The sequence below is a fragment of the Corythoichthys intestinalis genome, chromosome 8 (genome assembly GCF_030265065.1).
Source record: "Corythoichthys intestinalis isolate RoL2023-P3 chromosome 8, ASM3026506v1, whole genome shotgun sequence".
NCBI classification, from domain to species: Eukaryota; Metazoa; Chordata; class Actinopteri; order Syngnathiformes; family Syngnathidae; genus Corythoichthys; species Corythoichthys intestinalis.
This window is the reverse complement of record NC_080402.1, coordinates 33647043-33669716: the sequence shown is the minus strand read 5'-3', so window position 1 is coordinate 33669716 and position 22674 is coordinate 33647043. Positions and strand designations below refer to the sequence as shown.

The window sequence follows — 22674 nt, the reverse complement described above, 5'->3', positions numbered from 1 at the left end:
TTTTTCACTAGAGCTTGCATAGGGAAATTTGCGTCCATTTGCGTCATGGGGAAAGTCCCTTGTCTGTAGGGACAAAGTTGACAATACTGCACTATAAAAAATGAGGGAACTACTGTCATTTAGGAGAGCAATAAAATTGATCTTAACTCTTAACTAAACATCTACGCCGCTTGTTGTTGTCTGCTTATACAAATCACAAAATAAGCAAAAGCATGAGATTAATGTGATTGCGCCGTTGTGACGTGCGTCGTCTTTTGTGTCGGTGAAAGATTTTTGCAGGATATCATCAGTGTTCTGTTGCACAGCACTGGCCACAAAATTGAATTTATGTAACTTTATTTTTGCTGTTTGAACAGAAGTAGATGGTTATTTACTCCACATTAAGGATTTAACATAAAACATTGCAGTGTTGCTTTATGTGTGAAGAGCAAGATAGAATACAAATGGGAACTATGAACGATTGAGACTATAGTGCGTGAGATTGTAATCTGACTACCAAGATTACTCAAAGCACTGAAGAAAAAAAGTACAACATTTTAAAGATTAATATTTTATCAAGTCAATGTTCTTGTAACCAAGCATCCATGTCTATTGAGGTGTAACATTTACCATTTTTAAGTTTACCCATTTCGTCAGTGTTTCATTAGGTAAAATTTAACAAATAAGTTACATCATTTTATGTATTTTATGACTTGTTACTCCCACATTGTAGTGTAATCTGAAAAAATGGAAAAAACAATGTATTTTCAGGGTATTCTTTATTACAAAATCTTTCAAATGGAAAAGTAGCAGGTTGAAACCTGGGGAACTGTAAAACAACAATTTAATTATTGTGGAGAAATGGTTTGATTCTGACTCTTAGTCAGAAAATAAGATTATCTGTACATACTGTATATATTCTCTGTTAATTACCACATTAGAGAAAGAACATGAAGTCTTCAGGTCAGATTTTCACTCTTATTTTTCTTTGCTGGCTTGGCTTTGCTGTTCTGCTTCTGGTTGCTCTTCTGGTTGTTATTGTTGGACTTCTCCAGCAGCGCCAGCGTGTCGCGCTTCTCGATCTTCCTCAGCTGCTTCTTCTTCATCCTCTTGATCTTCGCTGTGTTTCGGATCTTACACACACAGAAAAGCAGAGCCAACCAATAAATCTGACACCCTCGTAACACTGAACAGCATGAAGCTTCTTTTAAAATTAAATATACCCCTTCACTGTATATGCCATCATATCATCACAGGGAGTAATAAAATACAGTAGTTCCCAGGTTACGAACAATTTCTGTTCCCAGATTGGCGATGTAACCGGAATTTCTGCGTAAATTGGAATTAGCCCTTTAAGTACCCCGAAATGCCCATACATCCTATATATATATCTATCATATTGATAAAGTAAAAACTAAGACACTGTAAGTCAAGGGCGTAGGTTTGAATAGGGACGGTAGGGACATAACACTACCAACTTTTCAGGATGCTCAAATTGTCCCCACCAACTTTAAGGCCACCTTATTTGCATTATACAATGAGTTCAGTTATATGGGAAATTTAGATAGTCTTCCTATATGTTGTAAGGATAGAACAGCCATTATTAACTACCAACTACAAGAACTACCATTATTAAGTGAATTATTTTCATTATGTTCAGAATACATTTATCCCTTTTCACTTGCTGAATGTGACGGTCCACCCCCCCCCTCAAATGCACGTTTGATTGGCTGATGACTTGACCCCCCGCTTCCTCCTCCCGCCACACAGACACACGCACACTCACACAAGCTCACCGACAGAAATGCAACATGCCGCGTCCTTCACCCCCTTTGAAGAGGAGGGTATTACTTTTTTTTTTTGGCCAGCACGAGCCACAGAAAGTAATAGAAAAATACATTATTGTTGTGGAGGTGAGAGAAACACCACTAATTTTACTACTAAAAGTCCGACCTGCATCAGAGTTAGCAAAGCATTAATCTGTGAACTTGATAACCTGCAAAACTACTGCGGTCAGGCCAGCCTCCACAAGGAACTACAAAGTCAAGCTAGTCAACCCTCATTTAGATCATTGTTCCCATGACATTACTGTAATGCAACGCAGCGGCTTAAGAGTGCAAGTCCCAAGAATGAGTCCGTTTCAGAGCGACACTGACTTGAACATGAACTGACATGAAAACAAATTTAAAAAATAAAAAAAAAGTGAAATGAAATCACCCATCAGAATTTCATGATAGTACTTTGAATGCATCAGATGTAAATTGGTCCTTAGATAGATCAGATTTTTTTTTTTTTTTTTTCTTTTTTCCCCAAATCACCTTAATATTACAATTAGGGCTGTCAAAATTATCGCGTTAACGAACGGTAATTAATTTTTTAAATTAATCATGTTAAATATTTGACACAATCAACGCACATGCCCCGATCAAACAGATTAAAATGACAACAGTGTAATGTCCACTTGTTACTTGTGTTTTTTTGTCTCCCTCTGCTGGCGCTTGGGTGCGACTGATTTTATGGATTTCAGCGCCTGAGCATTGTGTAATTATTGACATCAACAATGGCGAGCTACTACCGTAGTTTATTTTTTGATTGAAAATTTTACAAATTTCACTAAAACGAAAAGATTAAGAGGGGTTTTAATACAAAATTTCTATAACTTGTACTAACATTTATCTTTTAAGAACTACAAGTCTTTCTATCCATGGATCGCTTTAACATAATGTTATTATTAATGCCATCTTGTCGATTTATTGTTATAATAAACAAATACAGTACTTATGTACAGTATGTTGAATGTATATATCCATCTTGTGTCTTATCTTTCCATTCCAACAATAATTTTCAGAAAACTATGGCATATTTTATAGATGGTTTGAATTGCGATTAATTCCAATTAATTAATTTCTAAACTGTGATTAACTCGATTAAAATTTTTAATCCTTTGACAGCCCTAATTACAATACTTTAGTTTGAGTCTAGTGGTGCTCAGTGTTCCCCAGAAGTGGACTCATTCTTGGATAGCTCCCAGTTTGTTTGTTTTTTTTTTTAATAAAGGGACTTGCGCTTCAAAATTTTTCTTTAGTAGTTTTGTTTGAATCGAACGTTGTATCTAGTGCTGCAACGATTAATCGATTAACTTGAGTAATTCGATTACAAAAAAGATTCAAATAATATTTTGCTGCTTCGAGTATTCGTTTAATTTATGTGGCGTTGTAATGGTTTGTTTTGAAAGTGTTTGCATTGAGTTTTATTGATTTGGGTGGATACACTGCTCTCTCGTGGCAACAGTAATTGCACATAACTCATGTCACATGGCTGAATCTAGCTGCTCCCTGTTAAGACCAATGAAATCTAAGTTTTTTTTGGAGCTAATGTTTTTTTTAATGCATTCGTAATTCAGTTTATAGGTATATTTATTTTGTAGGTATATATAAAAAAAAAAAAGTTAGCATTTTATAGCATTTAAGCTAGCTGACTTTTGCTGTGGAAGTTAGCCAATTGTTCTTTTGTTGTACTTTGATATATACCGTTTGAAGCTCAGGTATTTTAATTTTTTATGTCATTATCCGATTATCCGATTAATCTAACTAACTAGCTCATCAATTAATCGACTGCTAAAAATCGATAACTGCAGCCCTAGTTGTATCACGTGAACCAATACACATAAAAGTTAGTATAAGTCAATTCACATTTATTTTGCTTTGATCATTTCGCCTATCAATTAATTAGGTTCATATTTGTGAGAAATGTGGCCCTGACCCCCATTCAATCATCTGTTTGGTCTCATGAATGTCCCCAGCAAAAAGTGTATGTGCAGGTTATGCTGTTATAACGTTTTTAAACCTACGCCATTGCTTTAAGGTATGTTTTAAATGCCGTTATATTCAATGGCTATTGAGGCCAAAAAAAAAAAAAAAATATTCGGGGTTTACTCGCAATTGAGTCGCCTTGCTGAGAGAAAAGGGCGCTGTGGAAAGAGGAGAGAGGCAAGAGACTGGGGATATCATTGCAACTCAGGTCACCAGCATCGCCTCTCTTAACGTGAGCCCGCTGTCCGAACTCAAAAAAACGAATCTGGACTCAAAAGAGGAGTCGGCGCTGGGAGAGAAACAGCAGCAGAATGAGGAGAAAGAAGTGGGACCTAACACGGTCAGGAACTGCAGGACAGCGGCGAAACTGCTGGGGGAAGAGGGGATCCTGATATGGCAAGAACTAGGTACTGTTTACGCAACTGAAGAGGGGGAAAAAAAACGACTGGAGAAAGAATGGCGGATGAGACTCCAGCATCGTAAAGTCAAAATTACGTAAATTGGGTACATCGCAACCCGGGGACTGCCTGTATTTGGATGAATTTTACCTTCTGCCATCTAGTGGAAGAGCATTAAATTGCTCTGCCTGAACAGCAAAAGTGTGCAAATTGTGGTTACCTCCACTATCTCGAGACAGAACTCTGTCACCCTGACTGAGGACACCCCCTTGTAGTCAATATGCGTTGATACGAGGGCGATACCAGTACGTACCACTTGCACTATCTCCGCTTTGCGTGCGTTCTCCTCGCGCCGCTTCAAGTTCTCCTCTCGGCGTTTCCGTTTCTCCTGCAGGGGCAGTGGGGCATAGGTGAGTAAGATGGAAAACGACTGCTTTGCTGTCATTCATTTCTACCTCTTTCACTTTGGCTTTTTGCTCTTTCAGTTCCAACATGTACTTCTGCACCATCTGCTTCTCTCGTTTGGCCTGCATCTTTTTCTCCCAGGTGGTGCACAGCGACACATCTCGCACCAATGCGGAAAACCTACACACAAACGCACGGGTAGAAGCACACACAAAACCAAAAGCAGGTTAGTCCACCACACAACAAGCCTTTGTCAGCTTTTAAAACACACACTAAATAACTCAAATAGTCCCTAGGGGGTGGTGTTTATTTACTGAACTTGAGCAAATGCCAGGAATTTGATTGCATTACTCAAAGATTACTAGGTGCTTATTAAGTACAAGGCATATGTGCAAGTCACCATAAACCATTCTCGATGTCGAATGCCAGGGTATAGCGACTTGTGTGTGAATGTGTTTATTATGTTTATTCATTTGCAGTCGGTAAAATAACTGAAAGTGTACCGCAGCCCGTGTCTATTCTTGACCACTTATGGAAGCATTACATGTAATGCTTACAATGTATTGATTAAAATGTTTTACTTAGCAATGTAGGTTATTTTCTACACTGCTTTCCATTCAAATCGATAATCATGGATTTGTTCAACTGTGTATCATTTGACCAAATGTTTCGACGAGAGGAGCAGGTTGAGAAGAGGCTGTCTGTCTCGACAAGATTGTGAAAAATGTGTACGAACTTTATCATTGATAACGGCCATCGGCTGATTGGGACGGGTGGACTCCTGTTCAGATTGGCCAAATTTCTTCCTTTAGCAGTAAGGAGTTTTTATTTTTCTGTCCCCCCAAAGGTAAAACACCTAATATAAATTACCTAATTGTGAAAGAAAGTTGCTCAAAGTAAATAAGTATGTAAATTAAAATCGCGAATATTTGCAACATCTGGAAATGGAGAAAATAATGTTACCCTTACCCAAAAAAAATGACACCACTTTCAAGTGCAGCCATTTGTGATGTCAGTTGTAACAACGCACATACAGGCTGACAAACTTAAACACAAGTGTATGGAACATTTATGGGTACTACTACTATGACAAAGGGTAGATAATCTGAGATACTCACCTTTGATTAGCTAAAATAGTACCGGCATTGATAATCAATTTAAATACTGTTTTTATTTACGTTTTTCTCCACTATGAGGACAACAGAATAATCAAATTATGTTTTTACTTTTTTTTTTTTTACACAAAATTATTTCCTCCGAGATGCACACAATAAAGCTGTCGTCAAGTTTTCAAATGTTCAAAAGTATTTTCAAATGCACCGCACATAAATGTACTGTACCCATCCAGAGCACCAGGCATGTTTTCTTAACTGCAAGGGCGTAGATTTGCATAGGGAGTGTAGGGATATAACACTACCAACTTTTCAGAATGCTCAAATTGTCCCCACCAACTTTTTATTAGCATAACATTAACCTGAGTGAACTTGCTAACCTGCAAAACTACTGCGGTCAGGCCAGCCACCACAAGGAACGAACAAGAAAGTCAAATTAGCCGACATTCATTTAGATCATTGTTTGCATTATGTGTGCATTAGGGTAATGCAACACGGTAGCTTCAGAGTGAAAGTCCTTTTATTTAAAAAAATGGAGAGCCATCCAGGAATGGGTCCACTTCAGGGGGACACTGGCATGAACATGAACTGACATGAAAAAAAATCTGTGAAATGAAATCACACATCAGAATTTCATGAGAGTACTTAGGTTCGTGTCTTGGGGCAATCTAGTATGCCCCAGGTGTAGATCGGTCCTTGGATATCTCAGATCTTTTTTCATTTTTTCCCCCCCAAATCACTTTTATATTACAATACTTTAGTTTGAGTCTAGGGGTGCTCCAGTGTCCCCCAGAGGTGGACCCATTCCTGGATTATACAGGGCTGTCAACAGACTTGCAGGGGCCCAGGGACAAGAGACTATTATAGGGCCCCACCCCCACCCCTGCCATCGGCTTGTCACGACAACATACGCAGTACTTTTAACGCTTTGCAAGCAATGACAGTATAAATTTCCAAATTATTTATTTTGAGATGGGCAGTTAAATTTAACAGACCGTAATGTGATGTGACACAACATAAACAATTTCCATCTATTGTCCCATGTAGGCTACAATACAATACAACTGAGAGTGTTATCCTGCCTGCTAAGCAACAAAACAGTATAACTAAACATCCTGTGCCTGGCCCCTCCACATCCCTGGGGTTATCAAGCCCTTAAACAGTGATCAATCCAGCCGCCGGACCAGAGTCTGTACAGCCTCACGCACATGCTCCCCACAGACTAACATATATCCCTAATCTCCCATCACCTTCTCTCTCCTAAGCGCAACGTGAGCAGCATGTCTTGTCATACCGCAGCTCAATAGGCTACAAGCGGCCGGTGACATATTCGAATTGGGCTTTGGTCACGGTGATCGCAAATGTAAAGGTTCAGTGTTAGCAGCTGTTGTTCACTCACAGACATCACTATCCACAGCCAACTCTAGCCCTAATTCTCTGGCTTCTTGTCCAATTTTTAAAAACTTCATTTTTTCTCATTCACCTCTATGATCTTCATCTCTTTTTCTTTTTTCTTTTCTGCGCACACGATTTATGACGACTCGCCATGTTTAGCGTTGATAATGTACGTTGTGTAGCCTTGTGTGCACCAGAGTGGGGTCAAACCATTCTCTGCTAAGACAGAGGGGGGTGTCTGGTGGTGGTGTGCAAAAAAAGGAAAAAAATATTATTTGAAATTTTAAAGACGTTAAAGTTTTTAAGTATATATCGAGTAGAACATAATATTTAATCAGACAATGATTTAAATATGTAAATGGAAAGTATAATGAATTAAGGGTCATTCACGGGCTCCTACGGTCCAACATACCCGGGTTCCCCCCTCTGTCGACGGGCTTGCTTGGGTAGCTCAGCGGGGTTTTTTTTGTTTTTTAAAAAGGGACTTGCATTTCAAAATGTTTCTTTAGTAGTTTTTGAAAACAAAGTTTTAAATCGAAAGTTATATCACCTGAACATGAAAGATAATATAAGTCAATACAGATTTATTAATGTCCCGTCCAATATTGAGACCAAACCTTTGCTTAACTGCATTAATTTACATCATCGTCATCATAATACTACGTCACCTCTGTTTGTTGCGGTCTTTCCACACCCTCCCCGACTTTGGCTTCCCCAAAGGAATAACCACAGAGTCTTTCATACTTTTATCCAGACAAGGCTTCTTCTTTGGGGGTTGCAACTTTATCCCTTGCGTCGTTGGAGCTCTTTCTGTCGGCGCGGCTTGAGACACTATACCAGTTATGACCACCTCGGATGCGGTGTCTGTGCGAGGCTCCTCCTGCTCCTGTCGGACACATTCTGCGGGCATCTCCTCCACCGGCACAGGTTCAACACACACCTCGGGCTTCTCCACCACCATCTCCAGTTCAACACGCACCTCGGGCTTCTCTTCCACAGCCTCCGGTTCACCATGCACCTCGGGCTTCTCTTCCACAGCCTCCGGTTCACCACGCACCTCGGGCTTCTCCACAGTTTCCAGTTCAACACACACCTCTGTTTTCTCCACCATGTCCGGTTCAAAAGGCACCTCGGACCTCTCCTCCGCCGCCTCAGGTTCAACAAACACCACGGGCTTCTCATCTACCAGCTCAGGCGCCTGTTCCTCAGGTTCTTTCTGCTCTGCTATGACTGACCTCCTGGTCCTCTTACTTGGCGCTCTCGCCGGGGTTGCATTGCACTGCTGCCCGGATGGGCGACGCACCAATCTGCCACTGCGGGTCCGCGTGTTCATAGCTGGTTGATCTTGGTCGTTCTCCTCTCCATGTGTTTCTTTGGAAGCGCTGTTTACTTCTTTGCCTTTCGCCATGTTTTTCAACGCGACAGGATATCCCACGTGTGACCAGTGAGTCGGTTCCGTAGTGTTTACGTACTTCCGTGTCTTTGTAAACAAGGTGTTTTTTCCACTACCGCCACCATTCGCTCAGTAGATGAACTGCATATAAATGTTGTGACCTATAGGATCAAATGAAACCAAGAATTAATAAAATAAGGGTAAAAATTGATAGAATAATCCACGTAACATAATATAGTCAATCTACGAAAATTTTTATTTATTTTAAAAATCAAGATAATTTTTCTTCGTCGCTTCCAGGACCGCACCATCCCGAATCGCTAATGCAATGCTACCACCTAATGACCAAAAAGCGTCATTACAATATATACAAGCACATCACATGATTAGACTTCCGCACCACAAGATGCAGCATCAGAATTCCTTTTCTTTGCTACTATCCAATATATCAAATTAAAAAACGTTTGCTTCGGTGTCAAAAGTCGGATTTTATTTTCCAAAATTGGGATTTATGTAATTTAGGGAAGAACCAGGAGCAGATTTTGGCGAGGATTCGTCATGTCTCTGGTGGGAATCGCAAGTTTCCTGCTGCTGCTCGTTGGACTCTCAGTAAGAATTAGGCTTTTTCGAATAATTTTTCATCCAGCAATATGCGCAAACGCGTCGATTTAAAAAATAAATATCGTGGCTTAACGCACATTTACTGAACACTACGTACTGTTCAGTGAGTGTGCTTTTACAAATCACCACGAAGTTTTGAGTTAATTAACTCTTTATAAAGCAAGTACCTTTTTGATGATAATTGAAAAAATACATATTACTTAACCCCATCAAGACAATGTCTCAATTTTAATTATATTATTTGGTAATGTTTATATAATAATATAGATAATATAATAATAATAATGCATAAATAATAATATAACTTAAATACGGTATTTTATTCTTATTAGTGCTGCAACGATTAATCGATCAATTCGTGGATTCGATTAGAAAAAAGATTTGAATTAAATTTTGCTGCTTCGAGTATTCGTTTAATTAAAGTGGTGTTGTAATGGTCAATTTTAAAAGTATTTGTATGAAGTTTTATTGATTTGGGTGGATACACTGCCCTCTTGTCTGCCTCCTTTCACATGGCTGAATCTAGCTGCTCCATGTTAAGACCACCATAAGTTTTTGTTTGAGCTAATGTTTTTTTTTAATACATTCGTTAATTAGTTTATATGTATATTTAGCCGTTTTTTTTTTTTTTTTTTGTAGGAATATGTGTCTGGACCATTTGTCAAGAGCGTTGTTTAAAAAAAAAAAAGCGTTTTGTTGCATTTAAGCTAGTGGCGTTATGCTATGTAAGTTAGCCAATTTTCTTTTGTTGTACATTGATTCTTATTTATTTTTCTATACCGTTTGAGGCTCACCTCAGGTATTTTTTCATGTTCCTTATCCGATTACTCGACTATTCGAACTGACTAGTTCATCGATTAATCGACTACTAAAATAATCGATAGCTGCAGCCCTAATTCTTATTATTATAATTATTTAATTATATTATTGTAATTATTAAGTATCCATTTTATTAATAATTGTTTTTACATTTTTTAATGAATCAGTCAAATTATAATTGAATAAATGTTGATAACAAAATGAAAAAAACCGAAAAACACCCCGGTTATGGCTCCCTGTAAAGTAGATTTTTTTTCCCTAGCTAGCATAATGGAATAATGTACTAGTCTAGCATACTTTGTAAATATGAATGTGTGTGAATATATTGAATTGAATAACCAGGGCTTCCATGAAAAGTTTTTACGAACGTGTTCACAGCAATCCGTGCCGCCGTCCTTTAGCGTGGACTTCAAGAATGACTGCTTTCGCAAAGATGGAGAGAAGTTCCGCTACATTTCAGGCAGCATTCACTACAGCAGGATCCCAAGGGTCTACTGGAAAGACCGACTGCTTAAGATGTACATGGCGGGTCTAAATGCCATTCAGACGTACGTGACCATTTCATTGTGTTCCTCTGTTTCTTCAATATGTCAAACACTTAAAAGGACCAAGCTTTTTTTCTGTAGTACCAGTGTGCCATGCACATTTACTTTTTGGAATTAAAAAAAACTGCAATAATTTCCTAACACAGATATATACCGTGGAACTTCCATGAGGAGTCGCCGGGCAGATACAACTTCAGCGGAGACAGAGATTTGGAGCATTTCCTTCAGCTGGCTCAGGATATCGGACTTCTGGTCATCCTTCGACCGGGGCCTTATATTTGTGCCGAGTGGGATATGGTGAGAGAAACTTTCTGTTTTCTACATTCCTTCTACATGTCAGGGGTTCCAGTGAGCAAAACATTCTTCTTCATTTAAGGAGTTTACTTGCCAAGAGGTGTGTGAATAATACAATACGGTCTATCCCTTTAATTAGGTACACATTTAACAATATCACAAAGCATTCATACTTTGCATCTGTTAACGCATCTTACAGTAACAAAAATATTAGTAGCCTGTTTAAAATCATTCAAACCAAAAATAATAGTGTTAACTAGCATAATAGACTGAACACTCTCACATCAACTGGTGTGTTATAACACTTGTGCAAACAAAAATATCGCCCAAGCACTTTCCACAAACTAAAGCCATATAAATTCACTTTATTCACACGACAATACATTTTAAAGAATAGAGGCACTCGTAACAGCAAGGTAGACAACATTGGCAATTTGTTGCTGCATTCAGAGGGAAGTAGAAACCTTTACTTTGATCTCAACAGTGCAGGAGAGGGAACAACAGCCAACAAAACAGAATATTCCAAATTGGAGATTAAAAAATACAGTCATCAAATTCAATCTAACAACATAAAGTTTTCACCAGACGGTGCCAAAGTAAAATACTCAGTGAAACCCGCAGGATTGTGGAGATTTCAGAAAAAAGAAAAACAGGATAAAAACCTGTAATTGTCTAACTGTCACTCATCCCAAATGCTCACATTTTTGATACCTTACTGTCTGTTAGGGCTCCAGCTATCGATTATTTTAGTAGTCGATTAATCTATCAACTAGTTAGTTCGAATAATCAAGTAATCGGATTAGGAACATTTAATGCGCTTCAGAATCAATTTTAGGAGAACAAAGGCTTGCTAAGATTGCACTTTCAAAAGAGCATTAAATGCGAATATAGAATAAAATTCCCTGGCTGTTTCTTCAAACTACCCTGAATTGCACTTTCATAAAAAAAAAAATAAATAAATAAATAAATAAATAAATAAATAAATGAGGATATAAGCACAACAAAAGAACAATTGGCTAACTTGCATTGCAAAAGTCCGCTAGCTTAAATGCTATAAAGTGCTAACTTTTTTTTTTTAAATGCTCTTACCAAATCGGCCGAACACATATTCCAACAAAAAATGGCTAAATATACCTATAAACTAAATTACGAATGTATTAAAGAAACATTAGCTCAAACAAAAACATACCTTATGTCAGGGGTCCCCCAGCCTTTTTTGCGAGTTTGATTTGTGTTTTTTTTTTCACAGACCGGTGTTCTGTCAAATTTTGTACCCTTATAAAATTTTGCTCCCAAAGCTTTTATTGCGGTGAAAAAGCCCTCTTTTATATTCAGTTGGACTCTCAATGTTATCCAACGGTGCTAAAAAACTATTTACATCATAAACATACATGTGCAACACAAAAATGGTGTAAATTAATGTTTAACGACACCGCAAAGTTGTTAAGTGAGAACTGCATGCAGTTGTTGTGTGCAGCTAACATGGCAAACGTAAGTTAATATTCCTTTCTTTAAAGGAAGTTTGTAGTGTTTATTTTGGAATCGCTGCATTCGCGGCCATTTTTAACATTACGCGCATGCCAAATTTTTCAGAACACGGCAATGTGCGGCAGAAAAATACAGCAAATATAAAATAACATTTGTTTTTAGCCCCATCGTGTTAAGTGTAGGGAAAATATAACTCACCTGCTAAATCAGTGGGAGGCCTAAGCTTGTTTCGTTGAGACGAGATGATCCCATGAATGTGTGATGGGAGAGTGAGAGTCCTCTTCACAAAGATACGATGTTGGAAAAAGTGGCACGGTTTTCAATGCTCTCCTAGCAATGTCAGGATATTCCGGAATAATCCAGAACCTCGTTAGAGTTGTTGTCTCAAATGTACGTTTAAGGTCGCCATTATTTGTGATCTCTACAAATTGATCCTCCTGTTGCACAGACATGCTCAAATAACTCGGTTTATTCACAAACGGGTCACAGATCCCCTCCTTCGCAGTTCGTGGGTCTTTAGTGATTGGGAAGTAGCGTAGATTTTGTTTTCTTCAAGGTTTTAGGCTCACCTTCTGGCTCATCGGGTGCCCTTTTCCCCGGTATAAATCTATCCAAGGACGTCTGTATTTCAGTTATTCTACGTCAGCCATTATTATCAAGGACAAGCGCACATAGATATACAAAACAAGATGTACTGCTAGCAATCCAACTAATGGATTTCTGTGACGACATTCCATCCTGTTGTATTATATCTAGAGTAGATAGGGATACTGGTGTGTTAAGGGGCACAGGCCAAAGTTAATTTGGCCATTATGCAGTCGTGAATAAATTATTATTTCTTTTGCTGCCCGCTACCAAATACGCCATGGACCAGTACCGGTCCGCGGCCCTGCGGTTGGGGACCCCTGCCTTATGTTGGTCTTAACAGGGAGAAGCTGGATTCAGCCATGAGATGAGTTATGTCATATTCACTGTTATCACTAGAGGGCAGTGTATCCAGCCATATCAATAAAACTAAATGAAAACACTTTCAAAATAAACTATTACAACACCAATCTAATTAAACGAATACTCGAAGCTGCGAAATTTGATTCAAAGCTTTTTTCTAATCGAATTACTCAAGTTAATTGATTAATCGTTGCAGCACTACTGTCTGTATTAAAAAAATCTAGATACTGTACTGTTTTCAAATTTGCATTAGATCAACTCCCCAAGTTGTGCAATTTATGTTGCGCCCCAATGACTAAAACAATAATAACATACAAATATAACTCACACAGGGAGGACTGCCTGCCTGGCTTCTCCATAAGAAAGACATTGTGCTGCGCTCTTCAGATCCAGGTGATAATCCAGTGTAACAGTATACATTTTGTGGTCTAACATAGTTGTTTGAAGCACAACACACGAATCACTCAGCTGTCTAAACCGTTTGTTTCAGATTACATAGCAGCAGTGGATAGCTGGATGAGCAAATTGCTGCCAATGATGAAGCCCTTCCTCTATCAGAATGGCGGCCCTATTATCACCGTGCAGGTGGTTGGGTGTCTGGTTGTTGTTTGTCCATAACAACTGTAGTATTTAATGAGAATTTGCATATTAATTATACACCCATTTTGTTCAGGTAGAGAATGAATATGGAAGCTACTTCAAATGTGATTACAACTACCTGCGTCACCTAACCAAGCTTATGAGATCCTACCTGGGTGAAGAGACGGTGCTGTTCACTACGGACGGTGCCTCTCTGGGCTTCCTTAAGTGCGGCACCATCCAAGGCATCTATACCACCGTCGACTTCGGCCCAGGTTGGTCAGACTTCATTGTAACAAGTTAACAACTAAGCCTGACTAATTAGTAATAATTTATTTTTGCAGGTTCTAATGTGTCTGCTGCATTTTCCGTGCAACGACATGCAGAACCTCAGGGACCTTTGGCAAGCATCTACCATTTTTTTCTTTACTGTAATAAACTGAAATGCCATCAAATCACTTTGGCACTTTTAAAGAACCAGGCACCAGCCGACTGTGTCTCCCTAATGTTTCAAACCCATTAAAATGTTATTTTGTCTGTAGCTCCTTGTGTATTGGCTGATACATCTTCATTGCAAGGATGATCAAAAAATTTGAAGTGCCCAAAACTAGAGCAGGCACTTGCCACTTGTAGTTTCTGACCCTCATACGACTTGGTGATTGAATTAACTAAAATCAAAAGTCAAGGTATTATTTTAATTCACAATTCTTTAGTTTTAGGGAGACTCACTGTCTTCCTTCCTCCCCAGGTGAACTCTGAGTACTACACAGGCTGGCTGGACCATTGGGGCTCGCCTCACTCAGCCGTCTCAGCCAAAAAAGTGGCAGTGACCCTCAATGAAATCCTGGCCATGGGTGCCAATGTCAACCTGTGAGTCATTTTATTTAGTCTGTGTGATTCCATGCCAGACATCTCTCTCAATTAGTCTCAAAATCTTTTGAAATTTGTTTTTGTGTCCTGTGACAGGTACATGTTTATTGGCGGGACCAACTTTGGATACTGGAACGGTCGGTATATTAAAACGTTTTTTTTTTCTTAATAACAAAGCTTTTATGGCATCAGATTATGCTTGAACTCCCCAGGTGCCAATTCGCCTTTTGCTGCGCAGCCAACCAGTTATGACTACAATGCTCCGCTCACCGAGGCCGGAGACCTCACTGAGAAGTACTTTGCCATCCGGGAGGTGATCAGAATGGTATTTAGATATGGATTTTGATGCATTATTATTCATGGGGCATTAAAAGCATTTCACATATTCTGTATTTTCTATTAAATAGTATCGCAAAATACCAGAAGGGCTCATACCACCATCAAGTCCAAAGTTTGCATATGGTGCTGTTAAAATGCAACAAGTAGGTATCTCACAAGCTCCTGCTAATACAGTGAAACCTTTGAAGTCCAATTTCCCTAAATTTGCACTATTTGGAATTATAATTACCATTCATTCATCTTCAGAACTGCTTATCATAATTTCGTACAAAATTCACACAATTACAGTCACTTAAGCATGACAGATGTGTGACTCACCTTCTTGATTTAAAGTTTGTGTATATACACTGCTGACCAAAAGTGTTGGCACCTCTGCAATTCTGTCAGATAATGCCCAATTTCTCCCAGAAAAGGATTGCAATTACAAATGCTTCGGTAGTAATATCTTCATTTATTTTGCTTGCAATTAAAAAACACAAAAGAGAATGAAAAAAAAAATCCTTATCATTTTACACAAAACTCCAAAAATGGGCCAGACAAAAGTATTGGCACCCTCAGCCTAATACTTGGTAGCACAAGCTTTAGACGAAATAGCTGCGAACAACCGCTTCCTGTATCCATCAGTGAGTTTCTTACAATGCTCTGCTGGAATTTTAGACCATTCTTCTTTGGCCAACTGCTCCAGGTCTCTGAGATTTGAAGGGTGGCTTCTCTAAACTGCCATTTTCAGATCTCTCCACAGGTGTTCTCTGGGATTCAGGTCTGGACTCATTGCTGGCCACTCCAGTGTTTTCTCTCAAACCATTTTCTAGTGCTTTTTGAAGTGTTTTTTGGGTCATTGTCCTGCTGGAAGACCCATGACCTCTGAGGGAGACCCAGCTTTATTACACTGGGCCCTACATTATGCTGCAAAATTTGTTGGTAGTCTTCAGACTTCATAATGCCATTCACACGGTCAAGCAGTCCAATGCCAGAGGTAGCACAGCAACCCCAAAACATCAGGGAACCTCTGCCATGTTTCACTTTGGGGACCGTGTTCTTTTCTTTGAAGGCCTCGTTTTTTTCTCTGTAAACTCTATGTTGATGCTGTTTCCCAAAAAGCTATACTTTTGTCTCATCTGACCAGAGAACATTCTTCCAAAACGTTTTTGGCTATCTCAGGCAAGTTTTGGCAAACTCGAGCCTGGCTTTTTATGTCTCTGGCTGGGTCAGAAGTGTGGTCTTCGGTCTTCCTGGGTATCTTACAATAGAGTCCCTTTTCATTGAGACGCCAACAGATAGTACGGGTTGACACTGTTTTACCCTCGGACTGCGGGACAGCTTGAACTTGTTTGGATGTTAGTTGAGGTTCTTTATCCACCATCCGCACAGTCTTTCGTTGAAATCTCGCCAATTTGTCTTTTCTGTTCACATTTAGGGAGGTTAGCCACAGTGCCATGAGCTTTACACTTATTGATGACACTGCGCACGGTAGACACAGGAACATTCAGGTCTTTGGAGATGGACTTGTAGCCTTGAGCTTGCCCATGCTTCCTCACAATTTTGTTTCTCAAGTCATCAGACAGCTCTTTGGTCTTCTTTCTTTTCTCTATGCTCAATGTGGTACACAAAAGGACACAGGACAGAGGCTGAGTCAACTTTAATCCATTTTAACTGGCTGCCCGTGTGATTTAGTTATTGCCACCACCTGTTATGTGCCACAGGTAAGTAACAGGTGCTGTTAATTACACAAATTAGAGAAGCATCACATGATTTTTCAAAGGGTGCCAATTCTTTTGTCCAGCCCATTTTGGAGTTTTGTGTAAGATGATAATGATTTCATTTTTTTCCCCTTCTCTTTTGTGTTTTTTCATTACACGCAAAATAAATGAAGATATTACTACCAAAGCATTTGTAATTGCAATCATTTTCTGGGAGAAATTGAGCATTATCTGATAGAATTGCTGGAGTGCCAATACTTTTGGCCAGCACTGTACGTGTGAAAGTTGACTGTCAGAAAGTTAAAAAAAAAAAAAAAAACACACACAAAAACTGCCCTTTCTACATCCTTTTAGACTGATATTTTGCATTTCATAATCATAATAACAATAACATCATTATAATTTTGTGGCATGAATACTTTGATTTATTTTCAATTTGTCTGCATACCTGTATGTAGTGACTAATCTGCTGAAAATACTTCTTTGTATGACTTAAAATGAATGTTTTTTTGACTATTCCCATAGCTCCAAACGGTGTCAGAAGCCTTAGAGACAATCTCTTTCTCTGGTCCAGTGGAGAGCATATTCCCTCAGACCTTCATTGACCTCAATCAGGTATCTCCTTACACTTAAATGTGACTGTCTGTTAAGCCTATATCACCCTGCCTTAATGCTGACTAATATTAGCATTAAGGCAGGCAGGTATGAGTTTAATATAAAATCCACTATTTCAGATTGTTGTTTTTCCTATTGCATATTATAAAAGCAAATGACAAAGAAAGTATTTTAAAAACAAATTTGCTGCTCAAATTTACATCATTCCCCATTTTTTAAACCTGCATTAACTTCAGTTCCACAGAAAATGATTACAAAATATATACAGTGGGGCAAATAAGTATTTAGTCAACCACTAATTGTGCAAGTTCTCCCACTTGAAAATACTAGATAGGCCTGTAATTGTCAACATGGTTAAACCTCAACCATGAGAGACAGAATGTGGACAAAAAAAACAGAAAAACACATTGTTTGATTTTTAAATAATTTATTTGCAAATCATGGTGGAAAATAAGTATTCGGTCAATACCAAAAGTTCATCTAAATACTTTGTTATGTACCCTTTGTTGGCAATAACGGAGGCCAAACGTTTTCTGTAACTCTTCACAAGCTTTTCACACACTGTTGCTGGTATTTTGGCCCATTCCTTCATGCAGATCTCCTCTAGAGCAGTGATGTTTACAGAAAACGTTTGGCCTCCGATATTGCCAACAAAGGGTACATAACAATGTATTGAACTTTTGGAATAGACCAAATACTTATTAACCACCATGATTTGCAAATAAATTATTTAAAAATCAAACAATGTGATTTTCTATTTTTTTTACCCACATTCTGTCTCTCATGGTTGAGATTTACCCATGTTGACAATTACAGGCCTCTCTAATATTTTTTTAAGTGGGAGAACTTGCACAATTAGTGGTTGACTAAATACTTATTTGCCCGACTGTACATATTAGAAATTGCATGTATGATGTGAAAAATAATGCTTCCTTATGTAAAAATATGGATTTTTAAAAAAATATGCAATAAACACAAACTGGTTCGTAACTCTGGTTCTGTAGGCGTTTGGCTATGTGCTCTACAGGACTGAGCTGCCAGTTGACTGCAGCATACCTACACCACTGGCATCGCCGCTGAACGGGGTCCACGACCGCGCGTATGTGTCCGTGGATGGGGTGAGTTTGCAATTCATTGTGAAATGCCACTATTCATAGGGAATTTGACTGAGCCCTACCACAAAGTTGGAAAATCTGCGAATATTTGAAGCATTATTTTCTATTTGTTATGTAACTGCAGTCTATGCCCCGTCAACATTTATTCTTTACTCTTTTAAAGTGGTGGATGAGTTTGTTAAAAAGTGGGAATATATATTCTTCTGTGACAGCGCTAGGAATGCTACATTTTCTTTAAAATACTTTTTGCAGGAAAACTGAGTATTGAACTTGAATCTGATTCTTTCACCTTTTCCAAATGGAACTTCAGCGGTTCAACTGTACTTGAATTACATTTAAACCTCTGTCTTGTAACAAGCAACTGACTTTGTTTCAAGGTGGCTGCAGGGATTCTGGAGCGAAACAAAGTCATAAGCATTAATGTGACGGGCAAAGCTGGTAGTCAGGTTGATATACTGGTGGAGAACATGGGTCGGATCAACTATGGAAGAGACATCAATGACTTCAAGGTTGGTAACGATTTACTCTGACCTGAAATGCCTATTAGGAAATTCAGTTTAGCCTAAGCCTGTCACAATATGCAATAAGTGAAATTATCGCACGATAAATAAAAATGAGGATGGTATTTTTCCCGGCTGCGATTTATCGCCGCGTGCGTGCATACATACATATGTGCGTGCATGCACTTGGCACACGTGCGTGTTGATTACATATGAGACTCCAGTAGCTTTCACAGATGTTTATTGGCCATCAACACGCCGTGGAATTCAAGTTCAGACATACAAAATAAGGAAAAACCTCTATATTAAACATTGAAAAACGTTAGCATTGCTACATTAAGGCTAATGGAAAAAAGTCAATGTACTAACCACTTTAGTCTGCGATAAAACATTGACAGTCTTCTCCACAACGCAAAATTACGGTTAAAAGGTGACACATCAAATATATACTTCAGGTTCTACACTAAGAATGAATATAAAACGACACCCATTATGAAAAATCTGATTGGCAATGATAATATGATGTAATAAATTATAATAATTTGGCTTCAAATTTGTTGCATGCGCACTTTGCAGGACAAGATGAGTCGAAGACAGTCATTTTGGATCGAATTAACATTTTAATGGGCTCTAATTTGCAGACAACAAAAATGACAGTGGGTTTCTCACCTATTTCATAGTCTGCACCTAACTAGCTTTAAAATGACTCATTGTGCATTGTGTGCCTTTTAAAATAATATTTATAAATTTTAATATAATTTGTTTTATTTAACTCGGTCACTCCCAGCCATTTTCACCGGTGCATCCCCCTTCGCTTCCGGCCGTTTTTCTGGATTTTGACTGATTTTGCAAGGCCCACAGAAAATTCTGTTCTATTGCTATATAAACATGGACCCCACCAAAAGAAAGATTAGACTCTCTTCTTTCAGCAGGAAAAAAAAGTTAGTTCATATCTTTTTCCATTCTTTAGAAATCAGCATTAGAAAATAGCTTAGTTTGAGCAATTTTCCAATTTTTGATGAAAAAACAGAGAAATTGAGCTTTTTGTGAAAGCATATATTTCAAACATAACTTTGACTTTAAAGCAGCTATTTTTTGCTTTAGTTACATCCCAAACATCTGAATAATGTTTTCCTTTTACAAAATAACATAAACAACAAGACAAATAGAGCTTTTGATTGCAAAGTAACAATTTATTTACACATAACTAACTGAGAGATGACGCTGTTGTGGCCGCGACAGACGGGTTAAACTTTACCCTCGTTGCCGCCTGTGTTTGCTCAGTGAGCAGCACGGACTCAACGGCATCGTCCGTTGCACTGGTGGTCCTGGTCGTTCTGCTCGGTCGTCCAGCGCCTGGCATCCCGGGCGTCCTCCCTGTTGTTCTGCTCGGTCGTCCGCCGCCTGGCATTCTGGACGTCCATTCGGTCGTCTTCCGCCGGCACCCCGGCCATGCGGCCCGGCCATTCATTCCGTTAAATCGGGTTCCGGGTCTTACCAAATGCGCTACTGCCCTCCATTGGCCAGTTTTATGGCTTAAAATGGATTTTCAGCGTTGTGCTTTGGAGCTAAGTTGAATCAGAACCCAGAGATGTCTCTTGTAAAAAAAAAAAAAAAACGTAAAAGACGTATAAATACGTCTTTGGGACACTGAAACAATTAAAAATAGAACGTAATTATACGTTTTTGGGAGCAAATGAGTTAAGAATAACAATTTATTGCATTTCAATAGGTTATTTATTGAAATGGATGGATGTATTGTATTGTCACTATATTTGTGGTTGAATAAGTTAAAAAAAAAAACAGGCAATAGTATCACATATCGCAATAATTCATGAGACAATATATCCTCTACTAAAATTTTGTATCGCGACAGGCCTAGTATAGCCCACTGGTTGGCAACCCAAGACTGCGGCTCTTTTTATCATCTTAAACTATGCATTAGGCTTTGGAGGTCAACCTTGCTTAGCCTTCAGTAAGCCTGTATTGATGAACTACTCGTTGGAGAGGGCAGTATTTTTCAGTGTGAAAACTTGGCTTGCAAAAGTTGAAAAAGCCAGAAGTTAGTCATTTAAATACGATAGAGGGGACATTTGTTTGGGGGAATGTGGTAATGTGCCAAGACCAATGTAGAAAATGATACACACTTGGCTTGACTCCTTGCGTATGTTTTATTGTTTTGTTTTGGGTTTTTTTGTACAGGGCCTCGTGACCAACCTAACATTGGGCAATGTTGTGCTCAAAGGGTGGACCATGTACAGTCTCAGTATCGACCAAGCGATTGACCAAGGCCTTTTCTGGGCTACGAAGCCAACGTCGGCTGGCCCGATTCGTCCTGCTGCCCTGTCACTTCCGGCATTCTATGGTGGAGCTTTCATGATTCCCGATGGCATCCCAGATCTACCTCAGGACACCTACATCCACCTGTCAAATTGGCGCAAGGTACGCTGACTCATATAAATTCAATTCTTCTCTATGGCACTGTTTTTCATAATGTGGGACTTGGGGTCTCACTTGTTGCATGTGTTAATAAAAATAGGCAAACTGTTGAAGGAACAGAAAAAAACACATAGTGTACAGTAAATGTTTCTGCTTGTACCTCAGGGCCAAGTTTGGATAAACGGTTTCAATCTGGGACGCTACTGGCCATCGCGAGGTCCTCAGTTAACTCTTTTTGTCCCGGCCAACATCCTCAGCACCGACACCCCCAACAACGTGACGGTGCTGGAGCTGGAGATGGCCCCCTGCCTTTTGGGATCGTGTACAGTAGAGTTCACCACCACACCCATCCTGAACGCGTCGGTACAGAGCGACCACCAGCAGCATTGGCCAATGTTCGGAAAGGCTTTGCTTTGATGATAAGTGAGATGTTTTCTTTTTGCACAATGTTCATTAGTGATTCAAATCTACAGTATCTGAAAATCATCACTTTATTGTGATTGATTGTGGCCATACCTGTGAATTTGAATAAGTCAATGTCTCTTCTGAGGGTATAATGCAATTTCAGATTTTTGTCACTGGGTTCATCAGTATTTTGCCCAAATAATTGTTTTAATGCCAAAATCACATCAGGGAAATACATTTACATTTTGTGGCACAATGACCTACGTTTTTTTAATGACTTTTGTTTTAGGGTGTTTTATTTTAAATCTGTTCTAAACTCATTTTAATGAATTGATTTTTAATTAAAAAGAAGGATTATATTGCACAATGTTTCAAAGTTTCTTTATATTGAAAATACAAATGAATTATTCACTGTGTAGAATAATCAATTTTGGATTTGTAATATACAGTGATCCCTACGCATATCGCGCTTCAAACTTCGCGCCCTATGTCCATCGTGGATTTTAAAAATATATATATACATTTAGATACAGTGCCCTCCATAATTATTGGATTTATAATAATTATGTGTTTTTTAGCTTCTAATATTTTTTTTCTAAATAATATGGGACCTTAATGGGAAAAAAAGAGAAAAATCCAACCTTCAATACAAGTGCATTTATTCAGTGGGGGAAAAATCCCACATAAAGAAATAATTATTTGACATCAAATAATGTGTGTCACAATTATTAGCACCCCTGGTGTTAATACTTTGTACAACCCCCTTTTGCCTACGAAACAGCACCTAATCTTCTCCTATAATGTTTCACAAGATGGGAAAAGACAGAAAGAGGGATCTTCAGCCATTCCTCTTTGCAGAATCTCTTTAAATCATCCAGAGACCTGGGTCCTCTCCTCTGTACT

General features: G+C 38.8%; 2 protein-coding genes across 2 annotated transcripts; one reads left to right on the top strand and one right to left on the bottom strand.

Moving 5' to 3' along the window:
- Window positions 1-726: 726 nt before the first annotated feature.
- ccdc86 (coiled-coil domain containing 86) lies at window positions 727-8588 on the bottom strand. Its single transcript, XM_057844248.1, has 4 exons — window positions 7770-8588; window positions 4645-4774; window positions 4503-4577; window positions 727-1112 (listed from the first exon to the last, which is right to left on the bottom strand). Exons 1-4 carry the CDS (start codon window positions 8507-8509, stop codon window positions 939-941), a joined length of 1119 nt encoding a protein of 372 aa, XP_057700231.1. The 5' UTR covers window positions 8510-8588; the 3' UTR covers window positions 727-938.
- glb1 (galactosidase, beta 1) lies at window positions 7853-22117 on the top strand. Its single transcript, XM_057844247.1, has 16 exons — window positions 7853-9103; window positions 10313-10482; window positions 10626-10776; window positions 13542-13602; window positions 13700-13794; window positions 13883-14063; window positions 14133-14191; window positions 14537-14658; window positions 14755-14795; window positions 14871-14983; window positions 15066-15140; window positions 17223-17312; window positions 18317-18430; window positions 18805-18936; window positions 21130-21369; window positions 21532-22117. The coding sequence occupies exons 1-16, from the start codon at window positions 9053-9055 to the stop codon at window positions 21781-21783; spliced, it is 1947 nt and encodes a 648-aa protein (XP_057700230.1). The 5' UTR covers window positions 7853-9052; the 3' UTR covers window positions 21784-22117.
- Window positions 22118-22674: the final 557 nt, after the last annotated feature.